The following is a 13,830-nucleotide window of genomic DNA, read 5'->3' as shown; positions in this document are numbered from 1 at the left end:
CACAGTTATTGTTATTAATTACACCTGTGCTTTTTCTGCAGCGACATGTCGTAAAGTCGGTCATCAGGAAAGGTCGGAAAAATAAAATGCAAAGAAAGCAATAAATTAAAAGTACAGCACTATACAATCAAGAAGAAAAATAATATCCATATTAATGTCTATTTAGTTTTTATAGCAGATTATAAATTTGCTTTGAGTTTTGTGAAATAAGATATATAATTTTCGCTTCTTTGCAGTTGTAGCCAATTCTCCAGATATCATGTCGTAAACCCCCCTAATAGCATTCACCCTTGCCAGGTGATTTGACAGGTACATTGATGATGTGGTGAGACTTTGCTGCATAGTGACCCAAAAGTAATTTCATTGTCAGCCAAGAAAGGTAAATTGTGTCTAGAAAGGCACTATAACTAACAGTGTTAAACACCACCACATGTAATGTAATTGAGAAATATGTATATGTTTTTCCTGTTAATGTACTCATTTACTTTTTAATATGTGTCCATATGTATATTTTGTTTAATATTTGTTTATCCTATTCTGTATTTAATAATGGGTTCAGTTATAGATTAATTTATCTGTAATTTACTGATTTTGTCCTTTGTTCTATTCAAGAGACCCAGTAGGCTGTTACATTGCGGCAGTCATTATACATTTTGTTTTCAATTTTCAAAATGTATTAATTCCACCGTGCTTTTCCTACTGTGACGTATCAAATTTCATAAAACATAAAAAATGACATATAAATGGTTCTCCATACAAATATCTGTGCATCTTCCCTGCAGTTTTATTTAGTGTAGTCATTTTTTACAGCAGACTTTTTAACTTGATTATACTGTAGCAGGACGAATACAGGTGGAATAATCTTAACGATGGCTAAGTTAATTTTATTTCCTATGGAGGCAAGCCAGTGAGCCAGCATGTACAGTAACAGGGATTTAATTGGTGCACTTAATTGCATCCAGACATTAATGTTATTAGTAACACTTGTGCTATTCGTACTATTATATGTCAAAATGTCTGCTGTGAATAAGGTGTATTTACATTATTAAAGAGAGACAACAAGAGACAATAGTAAGACGACAGAAACAAAAATGAGAGAATATAAATATTCAGAAAGTTCACAATCCTCTTCACCTGCAAAACAGTCCTGATCAGGGACATGCAGACATTTTGAGTGGCTCAATAGTTTTTTCCTTTTAATTTGAAACAGATTCTACTGATGTTGATATAATATGATATCACTCACATCTAGATATATATCAAACATGTAAACCACACACACAACACACACACACACACACACACACACACACACACACACACACACACACACACACACACACACACACACACACACACACTGCATTAACTAATTCCCAGATAAAATCAACTACAAAGATAGGCTACAAAACATATTCCAAATACAGAATAGTAGCATGAATGTATCAACATCTAATAAAGCATATTTTATAAATGTTGTAATAATTCCTTTATATGTGGTTGAAAAATCTCCTGTATTATTGCTTTACAGAGCAGGTATTAGCCATTATTAAGAATGACATTTGTGTTGCCAGGTTGTGTTTGTAAGAGATACAGATAATCCAAATGTGTCTGCTGGGCCAGTTTATTATTATTATATTCCTTTATTGATCCCCATGGGGAAATTCAAGTGTTGCAGCAGCTCAACTACACAGACACAGACAATAAATACACATACTATACTATACAACTACACAGACAATAAATACACATACTATACTATACAATAAATACAACTACACAGACAATAAATACACATACTATACAACTACACAGACAATAAATACACATACTATACAACTACACAGACAATAAATACACATACTATACAACTACACAGACAATAAATACACATACTATACAACTACCAGACAATAAATACACATACTATACAACTACACAGACACAGACAATAAATACACATACTATACTATACAACTACACAGACAATAAATACACATACTATACAACTATACATACTACACAGACAATAAAACAATAATACACATACTATACACTATAAATAACATACTATACAACTACACAGACAATAAATACACATACTATACAACAAAATAAAGATAGAAAAGGAGAAACCAATGACCCTAAATATCTAACTTCTGACCTCATAGCTTATTGGAAAATACTTACTGACATTCATCTTTTTAAACTATAATATTTACCATTATACTTTGTATTTGGCCCCTGAGGGTTAAATGTCTCTGTTGTTTTGTTGTTGTTGTTTTTACCGGAAGTGACGTACTCATCAGTCTCGGGGGGCGTGGCCTGCCGACTTCATGTTGTTTTGCTACTTACACGCTAGCTTTGGTGTCTGGTGCCTTGTTGCGGACTCATTCACACACTAACTTCGCAGAGTTATTCAACAGGATAAGACGGACGTGTCTGGCTCTCCGTTGTCGGTTCATTCTCTGAAACCTTTATCTGCTGCTTGTTTTGCAGCCTCGCACAGATAGCAGCTAGCTAGCTAGCATCGGTTAGCCACTGTGCTTGTTTTAGTTGTTAGCACCGAGTAGCTAACTCTGACGTTGATACATCTCAACCATCGTTGGCAGACCTGACTTTGAACCATGGCGTTAGCTGCGGACGTGTCTGCGGACGAGTGGCCCTGAGAGGTGATTCATCTGGATGAGTTAGCAACAATGTCCTTAAAATCAACCAAAGTGGCCCCAAGTGTTGATTTTGACCACAGTTGCTCCGACAGCGTGGAATATCTGACGCTAAACTTTGGCCCATTTGAGACCGTCCATCGCTGGAGAAGACTCCCTCCATGTGATGAGTTTGTTGGTGCAAGGTAACATGTTGACAGATGAGTAGGTGCAGCTTTATCTGACTTCACCGCCTTGATCCTAATGTGCACAGCCTGTTATTCATCCCCATCTTCATCTGATCTATCTAGGCGCAGTAAGCACACTGTTGTGGCATACAGAGATGCCATTTACGTATTTGGGGGAGACAATGGGTGAGTATTTCTGGGCAGCGAGGGGTGTGTTTGCTTCATACTTATTGTCCACCACCTGACATGCATTTACATGTTCCTGTCACCTAATAGAAAGAACATGCTGAACGACTTGCTCCGTTTTGATGTGAAGGACTGCTCCTGGTGTCGGTGAGTTTGCATTAAATAAGCAATTCAATGAGTTACAGACTGTTAAATATGATTTATTGCCTTTTTATGATATTTACTACAGAGCCTTCACCACTGGAACTCCACCTGCTCCCAGATATCACCATTCAGCTGTGGTCTATGGCAGCAGCATGTTTGTTTTCGGTAACTTCTTATAAGCCTATGTTCCTCATAATCAAGTCTTTCATGCTACACGTTTAAACTAAGGTGATTTTGATGCTATAATGAAGGAGCTGATATGTTTCAGGGGGCTACACTGGAGACATCTACTCAAACTCAAACCTGAAAAACAAAAATGACCTTTTTGAGTACAAGTTTGCAACAGGGCAGTGGACTGAATGGAAAGTGGAGGGGAGGTAAAGTGTTTCTTAAGATGTGTGTTCTAGGATATATTTTTTAGAATATTTATAATATTTAAAAATAGATATTTTTCCTTAAAAAAATCTTTAATTTATGTATGTTTATTTGTGTAATGAACCTTAATTAAAGGGCACATAACCAGCAGTAGATTTTCTGCTTTCTCCTATCTCTGTTTTATTAGTTTCTTAAATGTAAGCTTACTGAAGCTTTCCTTGGTGCAATGGCCTTTTTAACTTTAAATAACAGGGAATAGTGTTTTCTTCTCTAAAACACAATTATTTTGGGATGCATGATGGGGCATAGATTCTATGTGGAGATAAGTTCAAATCAACCTGTTCCTTTTCAGAACTTTCTGTATTTTTGGTTTGAACCTGTAAAAAACAAAACTCAGTTAGTTGCCTATCATTTGTCTCTGTTTCAGCTTGCCAGTGGCTCGGTCTGCTCATGGGGCCACAGTCTATAGTGACAAACTGTGGATTTTTGCTGGTTATGATGGGAATGCCAGGTATGTTTACCTTTTTTTTGCTTTTTCCACATCTGACACTTTGTATTTTGCATATAATATTGGCAGATATTTTCCCCCATGTGCAGGCTGAATGACATGTGGACCATCAATCTGCAAGATCGGGAACATGCGTGTTGGGAAGAGGCCAGTAGAACATATTTCAATAACTATAACCAGAAGGACAATGAGAGTGCAACGCTCACCAACACTCCACTGTATGTGGTAACGTCTCTGTTTCTGCCTTTGTGTCCATCAGATCGATCAGAGTGGTGAGATTCCTCCATCTTGCTGCAACTTCCCTGTAGCCATATGCAGGGACAAGATGTTTGTGTTTTCTGGTCAGAGTGGAGCCAAAATCACCAACAACCTCTTCCAGTTTGAGTTTAAAGGCCACATGTGAGTACACCTTTTTCTTGTGCCTATGACTTACTTCAGTCACTCGTCCTGTAGTTGCCAGTGTTACATGGGACTAATCTTTACTCTGTCTTCTCAGGTGGACACGCATCCCGACCGAACACTTACTGCGAGGCTCCCCTCCACCTCCCCAGAGACGTTACGGCCACACAATGGTTGCCTTTGACCGTCACCTTTATGTATTTGGAGGTGCAGCTGACAACACTCTGCCCAACGAACTGCACTGCTACGATGTGGACTCTCAGAGTTGGGAGGTGATCCATCCCAGCATGGACAGTGAGGTATGAATCAAATGGATATACAAAGGACTGTGTCAATAGACGATAGAAGTGGTTGAAGTATACCACAAATATGTGACAAGCTGAATTATTACTTGCACCTTCTTTGCCCCCTCAGATGCCCAGCGGGAGACTCTTTCATGCCGCTGCTGTGATTCATGATGCCATGTACATCTTTGGAGGAACTGTAGACAACAATGTGCGCAGTGGGGAGATGTACAGATTCCAGGTCAGTGTCAAACTAATTAACCTTAGAAATATACAAGCACTAGCTCTAAATATTTTTGCCTTATTTGGACACTGTGGTCGAAAGCCTTTCCTGTCTAAGTAACCTGTTAAGCTTGTTTGGAGAGTAACTATAAAAGTTATATAGCTCTTAAAAATAAATACTTTTTCCTCTTGCAGTTTTCCTGCTACCCGCAGTGCACTCTCCATGAGGACTATGGCAAACTGTGGGAGAATCGTCAGTTCTGTGATGTGGAGTTTATTCTGGGCGAGGTGGGCTTGGATACTTGGAGGCTAAGCCTTTAAACTGCTGATTAAAATTAAAATTTTAAATTTCGATATCCAACTAAGATGATTTATAAGTCTGTTTGACTCTTTTTTTTTTTTTTTTTTGTTGTTTACAGAGGGAGGAGAGAGTCTTGGGGCATATTGCCATAGTGACTGCAAGATGTCAGTGGCTGCGGAAGAAAATACTACAAGCCTGGGACAGGCAGCGACAGGTCAGAGCACACTTAATTTCCTCTGAGACAAGGGAAGACTGTCGGTGTTGTCAGAATATATTTATAGACTTTAACGTTTGATAGAAAATCCGACAGAGGCATTTGTAGTTCATTTCAATCAACTTTCAAACGGACTGAAGATCAGGAAAACCTTAATTCAAACAATGTTATAAAATTAAGATTAACAAATTCACAGATCTTTACTCCAATATCACAATACTGATAATTTATGTACACAACTCCCAGTTTCTGTTTCATCATTCAGATATCAAACAGCCATAAACTGACGTACGGTTTGACTGGCAGAAAGCAGAAGAGTTCAGTACAAATGAGCTTTTCCAGTTAAGGAAGGATGCACCTGTGCCCCATGATGACATTTCAAAATATTATTGCCTCATTGATTGTTTGTCAGACCCTTTTGAACAGGCAGAAAAAGTGAATTCAAGGGATTATTTACGGTATCAGTTCCACAACCACATTTAAAGAAAATTAACCGACTTAGCACTGACTTTACGTAAAAATGGGAGCTGCAAACAGAATATGAAACAAATGACATGCTCATTCATGAACCCCTGATTTGTGGGTTCATGAGAGGGTTAACCAATGACTTTATCACAATCACTTTAACTACAAAGTGCTGTAATTTGTGGCACTCAGTATATATACAGTATATATACCATATATTGACCCATTAAATACATGGATTTCAAGGCATTACAATGCAGAGCAGATCACTATCGGCTAATTCAGAATGTGTGCATCAGAATAGGTAAAAAGACTTTGCTTAATATTAGTTCTACTCTCACTTACCATGAAGTTCTGTTAAGTTTTCTTTATAGAAAAAGCTGTTTTTTATGCCGTATTTTGTTCAGTTGTAATGGTAAGAGGTCACTGCTATAGAGAAACCGCAGCTGTAATGTTAAATATATTGTTACATAATCTCCTGTCTTTTTGTGCAGAAGGCTAAACAGGACAGCAGCGAGGAAAGTGACGAAGGGTTAGCTGGAAGCCCAAGGGATATCCCAGCATGCAAAAGGCCGATGCTAGAGGTATCCATCAGAGAAGCGGAGGCCCAGCCTTTTGAAGTCTTAATGCAGTTCCTTTACACAGACAAGATCCAGTACCCACGCAGAGGTACCTCTCTCTGCTTTGTTGCTCTGATCATTCTTTAGTAAGTAACTGCATTAATCCCCAAGAGAGAAAAATAAATGCTGATTATTCTTTCTTTCCTTACTTGCCTCCATAGGTCATGTGCAGGATGTTCTTCTAATTATGGACGTATACAAACTGGCCCTTCATTTTAAGCTTTCCCGCCTCGAGCAGCTGTGTGTGCAGTACATTGAGGCATCTGTTGACCTACAGAACGTTCTCAGTGTTTGTGAAAATGCCAACAAGCTGCAACTGGACCAACTCAAGGTAAACCTAGATAACTATTAAAGACTAATTTAACACCTGCTGCTAATGTCATTTTTACTGCCCTCCAGTGGTTGAAGTTCAGACTGTTTTCAGTTCAGTCAGTAGAATAATCAACTATTCTAACATTCATGCTAACAAATTATTTCTTCCTCTAGGAGCATTGCCTTAATTTTGTGGTGAAGGAGTCGCACTTCAACCAGGTGATCATGACGAAGGAGTTTGAACGTCTGTCCACCCCACTGATTGTGGAGATCGTGCGACGTAAGCAGCAGCCTCCACTCAGGTTGTACTCCGACCAGCCTGTGGACATCGGGACCTCCCTGGTCCAGGACATGAAGGCTTACCTGGAGGGAGGCGGCCTGGAGTTCTGCGACATTGTCCTGCTGTTAGACGGACACCCACGACCTGCTCATAAAGCCATACTGGCAGCTCGATCAAGGTAGGGACAACATTCATGATCTGTTTAGTACACATGCAGCAGCTACAGCAAGTTATCAGACCTGTTTAATGATGGCGAGCTCATTTTTTTTTGCTCTACAATTGAATGTTCTTTAATTGCAAAAATGTGTCACCATTTGGTTTTTAATGAGACAATTTTAAGGAATTTCATAGATGTCTTAGTTCTTGGCTTTCATTTGTATTTTTATGTTGTCGACCAATGTTTAATAGTAATTTCATAATTTTAACAATTAAAAAAAACCGATCATTATTATGTTACTCTAAACTTAATTTTATACTTAAGTATAAATGTATTTTTTTGGTTGTAAAGAGGAAGAATTAGAAGATTAGAATGTAAACCAGTGAACAGCAAGAAATGCATTTTGAATACTTTACAAACATTTTAGGCCTCATATTTTCTCATCATTGTACTTCGACATCTTGGTACATTTCAGCTAACTGATTGACACTTTTTAACGTTTATATTTGTACTCAGTTACTTCGAGGCGATGTTCCGCTCCTTCATGCCTGTGGACGGTCAGGTTAATATCTCCATCGGTGAGATGGTTCCCAGTAAGCAGGCCTTTGAGTCCATGCTGCGGTATATCTACTACGGCGACGTCAACATGCCTCCAGAAGATTCCCTGTATCCTTTTCAAATTCAGACTGCTTTATATTCATTCACCAGATGAAGTCTTTCCGAGGCAGAGCCTGCCATAAAAGTTTGAAATCATATTTATAAACACTTTTACAAATTGAATGAAAAGACAATTAAAGATTCCACGTTTTTTAAAAGGGAACTTGGGTGGAGTCAAGTTGGGATAAGAAAATCGTAACCACAATGGCTGAGTGTGATAAGCTGAGAGACCTCTCAATCAAGGCAAACTCACTCAATACATACTACTCTTAAAGCTTATATGTCTTATCTTCTGTGGAGACTTGAAACTAGTTGTGGCAAATATGTAATGAATATGATTTATGTTTATATTATGTCTATTCTGGAAATTACATCAATGCTCAAAACGGCACATCTCAATGCACAGTGCTGCGTCGCCAGCGGCCAGTTAGGACACGATACCATGGACATAATGTGCAAAAATAGATCTGGGAATAATGGAATTATTTTCTTTTGAAGACCATCTAATTCACATAAAGGTTCTGTGCTAAGTTCTTTTTCCCTGAATGTAGCACAGAGAGAAACATTTTTCACTTCCTTAACCTGTGATGAACAGCTATCTGTTTGCTGCACCATATTACTACGGGTTTTCAAACAACAGGCTGCAGGCTTACTGCAAGCAGAATCTGGAGATGAACGTCACTGTGGAGAATGTCTTGCAGGTATTTGTGTTTTCACCCACGGGGGGGGGGAGCAGGAGCAGTGACCTAACTTTACAACGTTGTCCCATACTTGAAGAACTTTTCTTATGCGGAGTGAATTATTTACTCACACACTTTTTCTCCATACTTCAGATTCTGGAGGCAGCTGATAAGACCCAGGCTCTGGACATGAAGAAGCACTGCCTGCATATTATTGTCCACCAGTTCATTAAGGTGGGTGGGCTGTTATCTGGAGCTCTTGGGGTTTGCTGCCCACTCACTGCAGCTGAGCTAACCCTGTAGGCTCTTCTGCTTTGCGGGACACTGACACCTTTGGCCTTCTAGTGGATCATCCTCCATCTGCTACGTAGAGAGGAGACTGTTTACAGGCCGGCCGGCTGTACAAGCATCTCATCACATTGCTAAGAGGGTCATAGTGCCACTCTGATTATTGTTTGTTATTCAAAGAAACAGCGCAGCCCTCAATTCTCACCCTGCTTCACTGCAGTGTTAGTTCTATTGTTTCTGTTTCTGCTTCTTTCTGTTTATCTTCATTTTTTGTGCATGAGCAATCTTACTCCTAATTTGAATCTGTTTGACTCATTGTCTTGTATTAATTTATGGCTCATTTTAAAAAAAAATGTGCTCTCCCCTCCCAAAGGTATCCAAGCTCCCCAACCTGCGGTCTCTCAGCCAGCTGCTGCTGTTGGACATCATTGAGTCTCTAGCTACACACATATCAGACAAACAATGTGCTGAAATGGGCTCCGACATTTAGGATGACGCCGAGAGACGAGCTCATTTCTCCTCTCACAGAAGCCATAAATCTCTGCTCCACCTACTTCTAGTCATTCCTCGTCCCCAACGCGCAGTGCTTTTCTTTATGTTGGCCCTCGCAACTCCAGACCCATATAAGGTAGATGGCTTTTACCCACGTTTTATAAAATTGTTCTTACTCTGCATCTTATTGAGGAGTGAATTCAGTGAAGAAACCAGATTCTAGTTCCGTTTCAATTTGTTAAATTGTCTAAAAACAAAAAGTCCCTTTTTATGTTTTAGTTTGTGATTTATTTAATTTGATTTCAGAGGAAACGTTTGCAGGTTTTATTGGCTGAGTATTGCTGTTGCGTTTTTTTTAAAATATATGCAGTGTACTGTAATATACTTGTGACACTATAGAGGTTAAAGTGTTGCCCTCAGCTGTTTTCTGCTCAGATACCTTCTAAGTCATCTAAATGCATCTTCATCAAAGTATACTGTTAAATGGATTATTTATCTATAAATCTGTATTCATCACTTGTATTAATCTCAGCTCTGACTGGGTTATAAAGCCTGGATCAATTGTTGTATGGAATCATAATCATTATATAAAAATAATTAGAATGTATGTCTGTCTAAAAGCCATTTGTTTCATTTAATGTTTCATTTGCACACATCTTTGTAATACTAATCACCTCTCACCAATACTAACAGACAAGCCCTGTCTATCAACAAGATATAGCAATGTGTATTTAGTGACATCGGTATGCTGTTATTAAATATTAACCCACATGGGTTCAATGTATTTAAAGCCTTAATAAATCTTATAGAAAATGAGTCATGTTGTTCTGAGTCTCTGTGGCACTCTGAACTGCACTCTGAGTTTTTGGACAACTGTTTTTTGGTAGTTATCAATAAATGGTAAAATGTGCCTAAATTGAGCTTCCTATAGAAGCCCAGTATTTATATTAGATGATGTCCATGTTGTCGATAGGCATGCATAACATTTTTCTCATAGTGTCAGTCTGAATATAGCTGTATTTGAGTCCTTAATGCAGAGTTAAAGTTCATGTATCTATATAGTTATGTGACGGCTAAATTAAGTTCACAAATATTCTAATGAGCCTACAGTTGACATAGGAACCACATTTGAATATCTTGTTGAACCACAAAAAACTGATTTGGTTGTCTTATGTCATATTTTGTGGGTTGGAAGGAACTCCATATACCTAAAATAGTTAGTTTTTCCATACATATGTGTCCCCATTAATCCTGTACTCGCCCAAGCAAAGAGCAGATTTACTTTGTATCTGCTTTGGATAAACTTAGGTATTGCTGGCCCCACTGGCTTGATTGTCAGGTTCATCTAAATGCCATGGCCGTTCAGTATTCAGGCCGTGCTCTGTGTTATTTATGATAGCTTTGATTCAAAACTGAATGTCTCAAAGTAAGAAATGTACAGATATGTATTTTAAAAATCTGAATTTATACAGTTTCTTCCAAAATCCTCACAAAGACTTGCGCTCAAAGCCATTGTAACCTATACACTATGTGAAAAAGCTGAAGGTTAATCCTTGACCTTTCATCAAATTAGCCACATCCTTCAGGGGTTTCAGTTTCCACAGATCTATGGATGATAAGGTCAGACAAAGCTCCTTGGTTTGAGAGGCCGAATTCCTTCTACTTCTAACAAACATTTTGATTAACTCAATTAAGCTAAATTAAAATTGAATAGGTTAATTTGTTTTAATAAATTGCAACTTCAGCCATGCCAACCCTAAACTTTACAACTACTTTAATTTGACTTGGGGGAAAAAAAAGAAAACGTGCTGCAGCACAAATGTTGCATTTTGTGAATAATTGAGGCTTTTTGCCATTTTTGTTTTTAAGTTTTATAGTAAATTTTGCTCATTGGACTGAGAAAGAGATTGACCTAAATGCTGTGGCAGTATATAGAGTTTTCTGTTCGCTGCCATTTGTTCTGCAAGTTCTGTAAAGACCCCCAGTGGAATGCGCAGAGTGTTGGACTCTTTTGGACTCTGTTGTAAGTAGCGGTGCAGTGAGCACAAAGTGCTATTCATAGTCCAGATACTTGAGACACATGGCAAATCAAAAGCTCCTTCTTTGGTTTCCTTAGAGCGTAAATGTCTTAACTAAAATAAAAAACAAGTCTCATCAGTGACGTCAGTAAAACAACTCATCAGAAATAATTACAACCTTAAAAGATGGTCTGATTTTCAAAGAAACAGGCCATTATAGTAATCCCTGGAGTTTGTGTGTACCTTCCATGCACATCCTGCTCAGGTTTCGTTCATTTAAGTTCACCTGCTTGCACACAGCCCAGAATCCAGCTGAACATATTTGGTTTCTCCTAAAAGCAGAGTTCATTGTTCACTGTGATGATATTTAACACTGAAACAAAACAGTATGTCTGTTGTCTGTTGTCGGGCCTCGGTCCGGGATTATCTCCCACTTATCAGGTGCATTTTATTAAGGGAGCTGAATAGGTGGGCCGGCCCGCTTGGTCCTTCTACCTCAGCAGGTGGGACGGGCCACAGAGCCTCTCCGGATCTCCTCACCTGTTACACAGACCTGCACACTCGAGCAGGAATCGCAGCTCAGAGTGCAGAAGATGGTTTTACTGACACCTAAAATGATGCAGAGGACTGCACTCTTTGTGACGTTTGGAGGTTTGGTCACTTCTCTCATCACCACTTTCCTTCCACTGTGGAAGACGATGAACTCTGACCTGAACGAAGTGGAGAACTGGTTCTCTGGCCTCTGGCACACCTGCCTTTACACAGAGGAGGTGGGAATTCAGTGTAAGGCCTATGACTCCATCATGGGGCTGCCGATGGACCTGCAGATCTCCAGGGTGCTCATGTTGGTGTCTGTGGGCACTGGAGGTGTAGCTCTGCTGGCTGCCTTCCCAGGTCTGGAGGGGGTCGGGATGTGTTTGGGGCAGCCTGGCCTGAAGAGACGGCTCCTCATCCTCGGAGGGGTGCTGTCCTGGCTGTCGGGGCTCACCACTCTGGCTCCCGTCTCTTTTGTGGCTTACGTAACTGTTGTGGACTTCTGGGACGAGGGCTTCCCCGATGTGATGCCCCGCTGGGAGTATGGAGAGGCGATGTTCTCTGGATGGTTTGGAGGTCTGGCTCTGGTCATCGGAGGGACTCTTTTCTTTGTCGCTGTATGCATGGGGGACCACGACCAGAGGCCACCAAGTGTGCCAAACAGCCCGCAGGCGAAGCCCAGGACAAAGCACTACCTAAAGACAGAGGTTTTATAGATTTCTTATTGCCAAATGTGTCATCTGAACATTCATATACTTAACATGGAGGCTTGTGGACCAATAATAGAATGAAATTACTTCAGCAGCTCAAGAATAACACTGACTGCCGTAACATGGCCGCTACATTTGTACATGTATTTGTTAATTTCTATGTCAAATTGTACACATTTCCGTAATCTCTGCTTCTGGTTAATTATGAGATTGTCTTCATTAAGTTTTCACCGACTATTAAAGTAATGTGATCAAATAACACCTGGAGTAGTTCTTATTCCTTTAAATTTTATGTATGGAGAAAAAGTATAGGTAGTCTTTTTTACCAGCAAACACCTAGTGCACAAACAACTTCTCTTTATACACAAAGAATTTTAATAACTCAAAAATAACCTCTTTGAGTTTTAGTTAAAACTAGCAAAGAATTGGCTTTTACATTTACTGAAGTGTTATGTCAATGTATTCTGGACCAGTTAAGTCACAGTAAATTATAGGGCCAGTGATTCCCAAATTGATTGACTACTAGTCTTTTAATCAAGTAGTACTGACACTAAACAAAACCAAGGGTACTATTGTTTTCTGAAGCTTTGAAATGTTGGTTGTACATCAGTAACGCTCAAAAACCGGGCTTGAGATGAGACGCAAAATAATCCAGTTTTCCACAAAGGCCTAAAAACTCTTCTTAGTTACATACAATATGTATGTATGTATGTATGTATGTATGTATGTATGTATGTATGTATGTATGTATGTATGTATGTATGTATGTATGTATGTATGTATGTGATAAATGCGTGAACATAATTGTGATTTGGAGTTTTTGTAATGGGCTCCTTCTGTTTGATTTTAGAAGTAAGTTTGAAGGGTAAAATCTGAATAAATATACAACACTAGCTTTTAAAAAAAGAGATGGAACCGTACAAAATCTAGTTGAAAGTAAAAACCACATTAGCATAAATGTAAAGTCCTTAAAAGAAGTACATTGAGATATAAAGGTACTGGCTTCTCTCCGGCCCAATGCATGAGGCAGTATTGTACTAATAGAAACCCTGTTCAACTGAACATGCATTAAAAGGTCAAGCATTTGTGGTGCACAGGGTCTCTGAGCACACTATCAGGGTCGCAGTCAATAGTTTAGGAGTTGCATTCCA

General features: G+C 39.1%; 2 protein-coding genes across 2 annotated transcripts; both read left to right on the top strand.

Annotated features, from left to right (window-relative positions):
• The first annotated feature begins 2,302 nt into the window (after positions 1-2,302).
• On the top strand, positions 2,303-10,233 carry lztr1 (leucine zipper like post translational regulator 1). The gene is made up of 19 exons (XM_054610617.1): positions 2,303-2,851; positions 2,957-3,019; positions 3,110-3,166; positions 3,249-3,328; positions 3,432-3,540; positions 3,966-4,049; positions 4,136-4,193; positions 4,306-4,445; positions 4,543-4,744; positions 4,860-4,970; positions 5,147-5,239; positions 5,371-5,466; positions 6,426-6,600; positions 6,713-6,882; positions 7,038-7,321; positions 7,817-7,966; positions 8,553-8,658; positions 8,791-8,871; positions 9,299-10,233. The coding sequence occupies exons 1-19, from the start codon at positions 2,700-2,702 to the stop codon at positions 9,413-9,415; spliced, it is 2,328 nt and encodes a 775-aa protein (XP_054466592.1). The 5' UTR covers positions 2,303-2,699; the 3' UTR covers positions 9,416-10,233.
• Positions 10,234-12,028: 1,795 nt separating this feature from the next.
• On the top strand, positions 12,029-12,826 carry cldn26 (claudin 26). The gene has a single exon (XM_054611668.1). It carries the CDS (start codon positions 12,029-12,031, stop codon positions 12,683-12,685), a length of 657 nt encoding a protein of 218 aa, XP_054467643.1. The 3' UTR covers positions 12,686-12,826.
• Positions 12,827-13,830: the final 1,004 nt, after the last annotated feature.

The sequence above is a fragment of the Anoplopoma fimbria genome, chromosome 13, assembly GCF_027596085.1.
Source record: "Anoplopoma fimbria isolate UVic2021 breed Golden Eagle Sablefish chromosome 13, Afim_UVic_2022, whole genome shotgun sequence".
NCBI classification, from domain to species: Eukaryota; Metazoa; Chordata; class Actinopteri; order Perciformes; family Anoplopomatidae; genus Anoplopoma; species Anoplopoma fimbria.
The sequence above is the reverse complement of the archived record's forward strand: the minus strand, read 5'-3'. Positions and strand labels throughout refer to the sequence as shown.

Bases quoted from the DNA above. Each gene is read 5' to 3' on its own strand.
- lztr1 (XM_054610617.1), top strand. From the start codon at position 2,700: ATGTCCTTAAAATCAACCAAAGTGGCCCCAAGTGTTGATTTTGACCAC. The intron at 4,971-5,146 runs GTCAGTGTCAAA...TTCCTCTTGCAG, and splicing joins GGGAGATGTACAGATTCCAG to TTTTCCTGCTACCCGCAGTG. The intron at 7,322-7,816 runs GTAGGGACAACA...ATTTGTACTCAG, and splicing joins ATACTGGCAGCTCGATCAAG to TTACTTCGAGGCGATGTTCC.
- cldn26 (XM_054611668.1), top strand. From the start codon at position 12,029: ATGGTTTTACTGACACCTAAAATGATGCAGAGGACTGCACTCTTTGTG.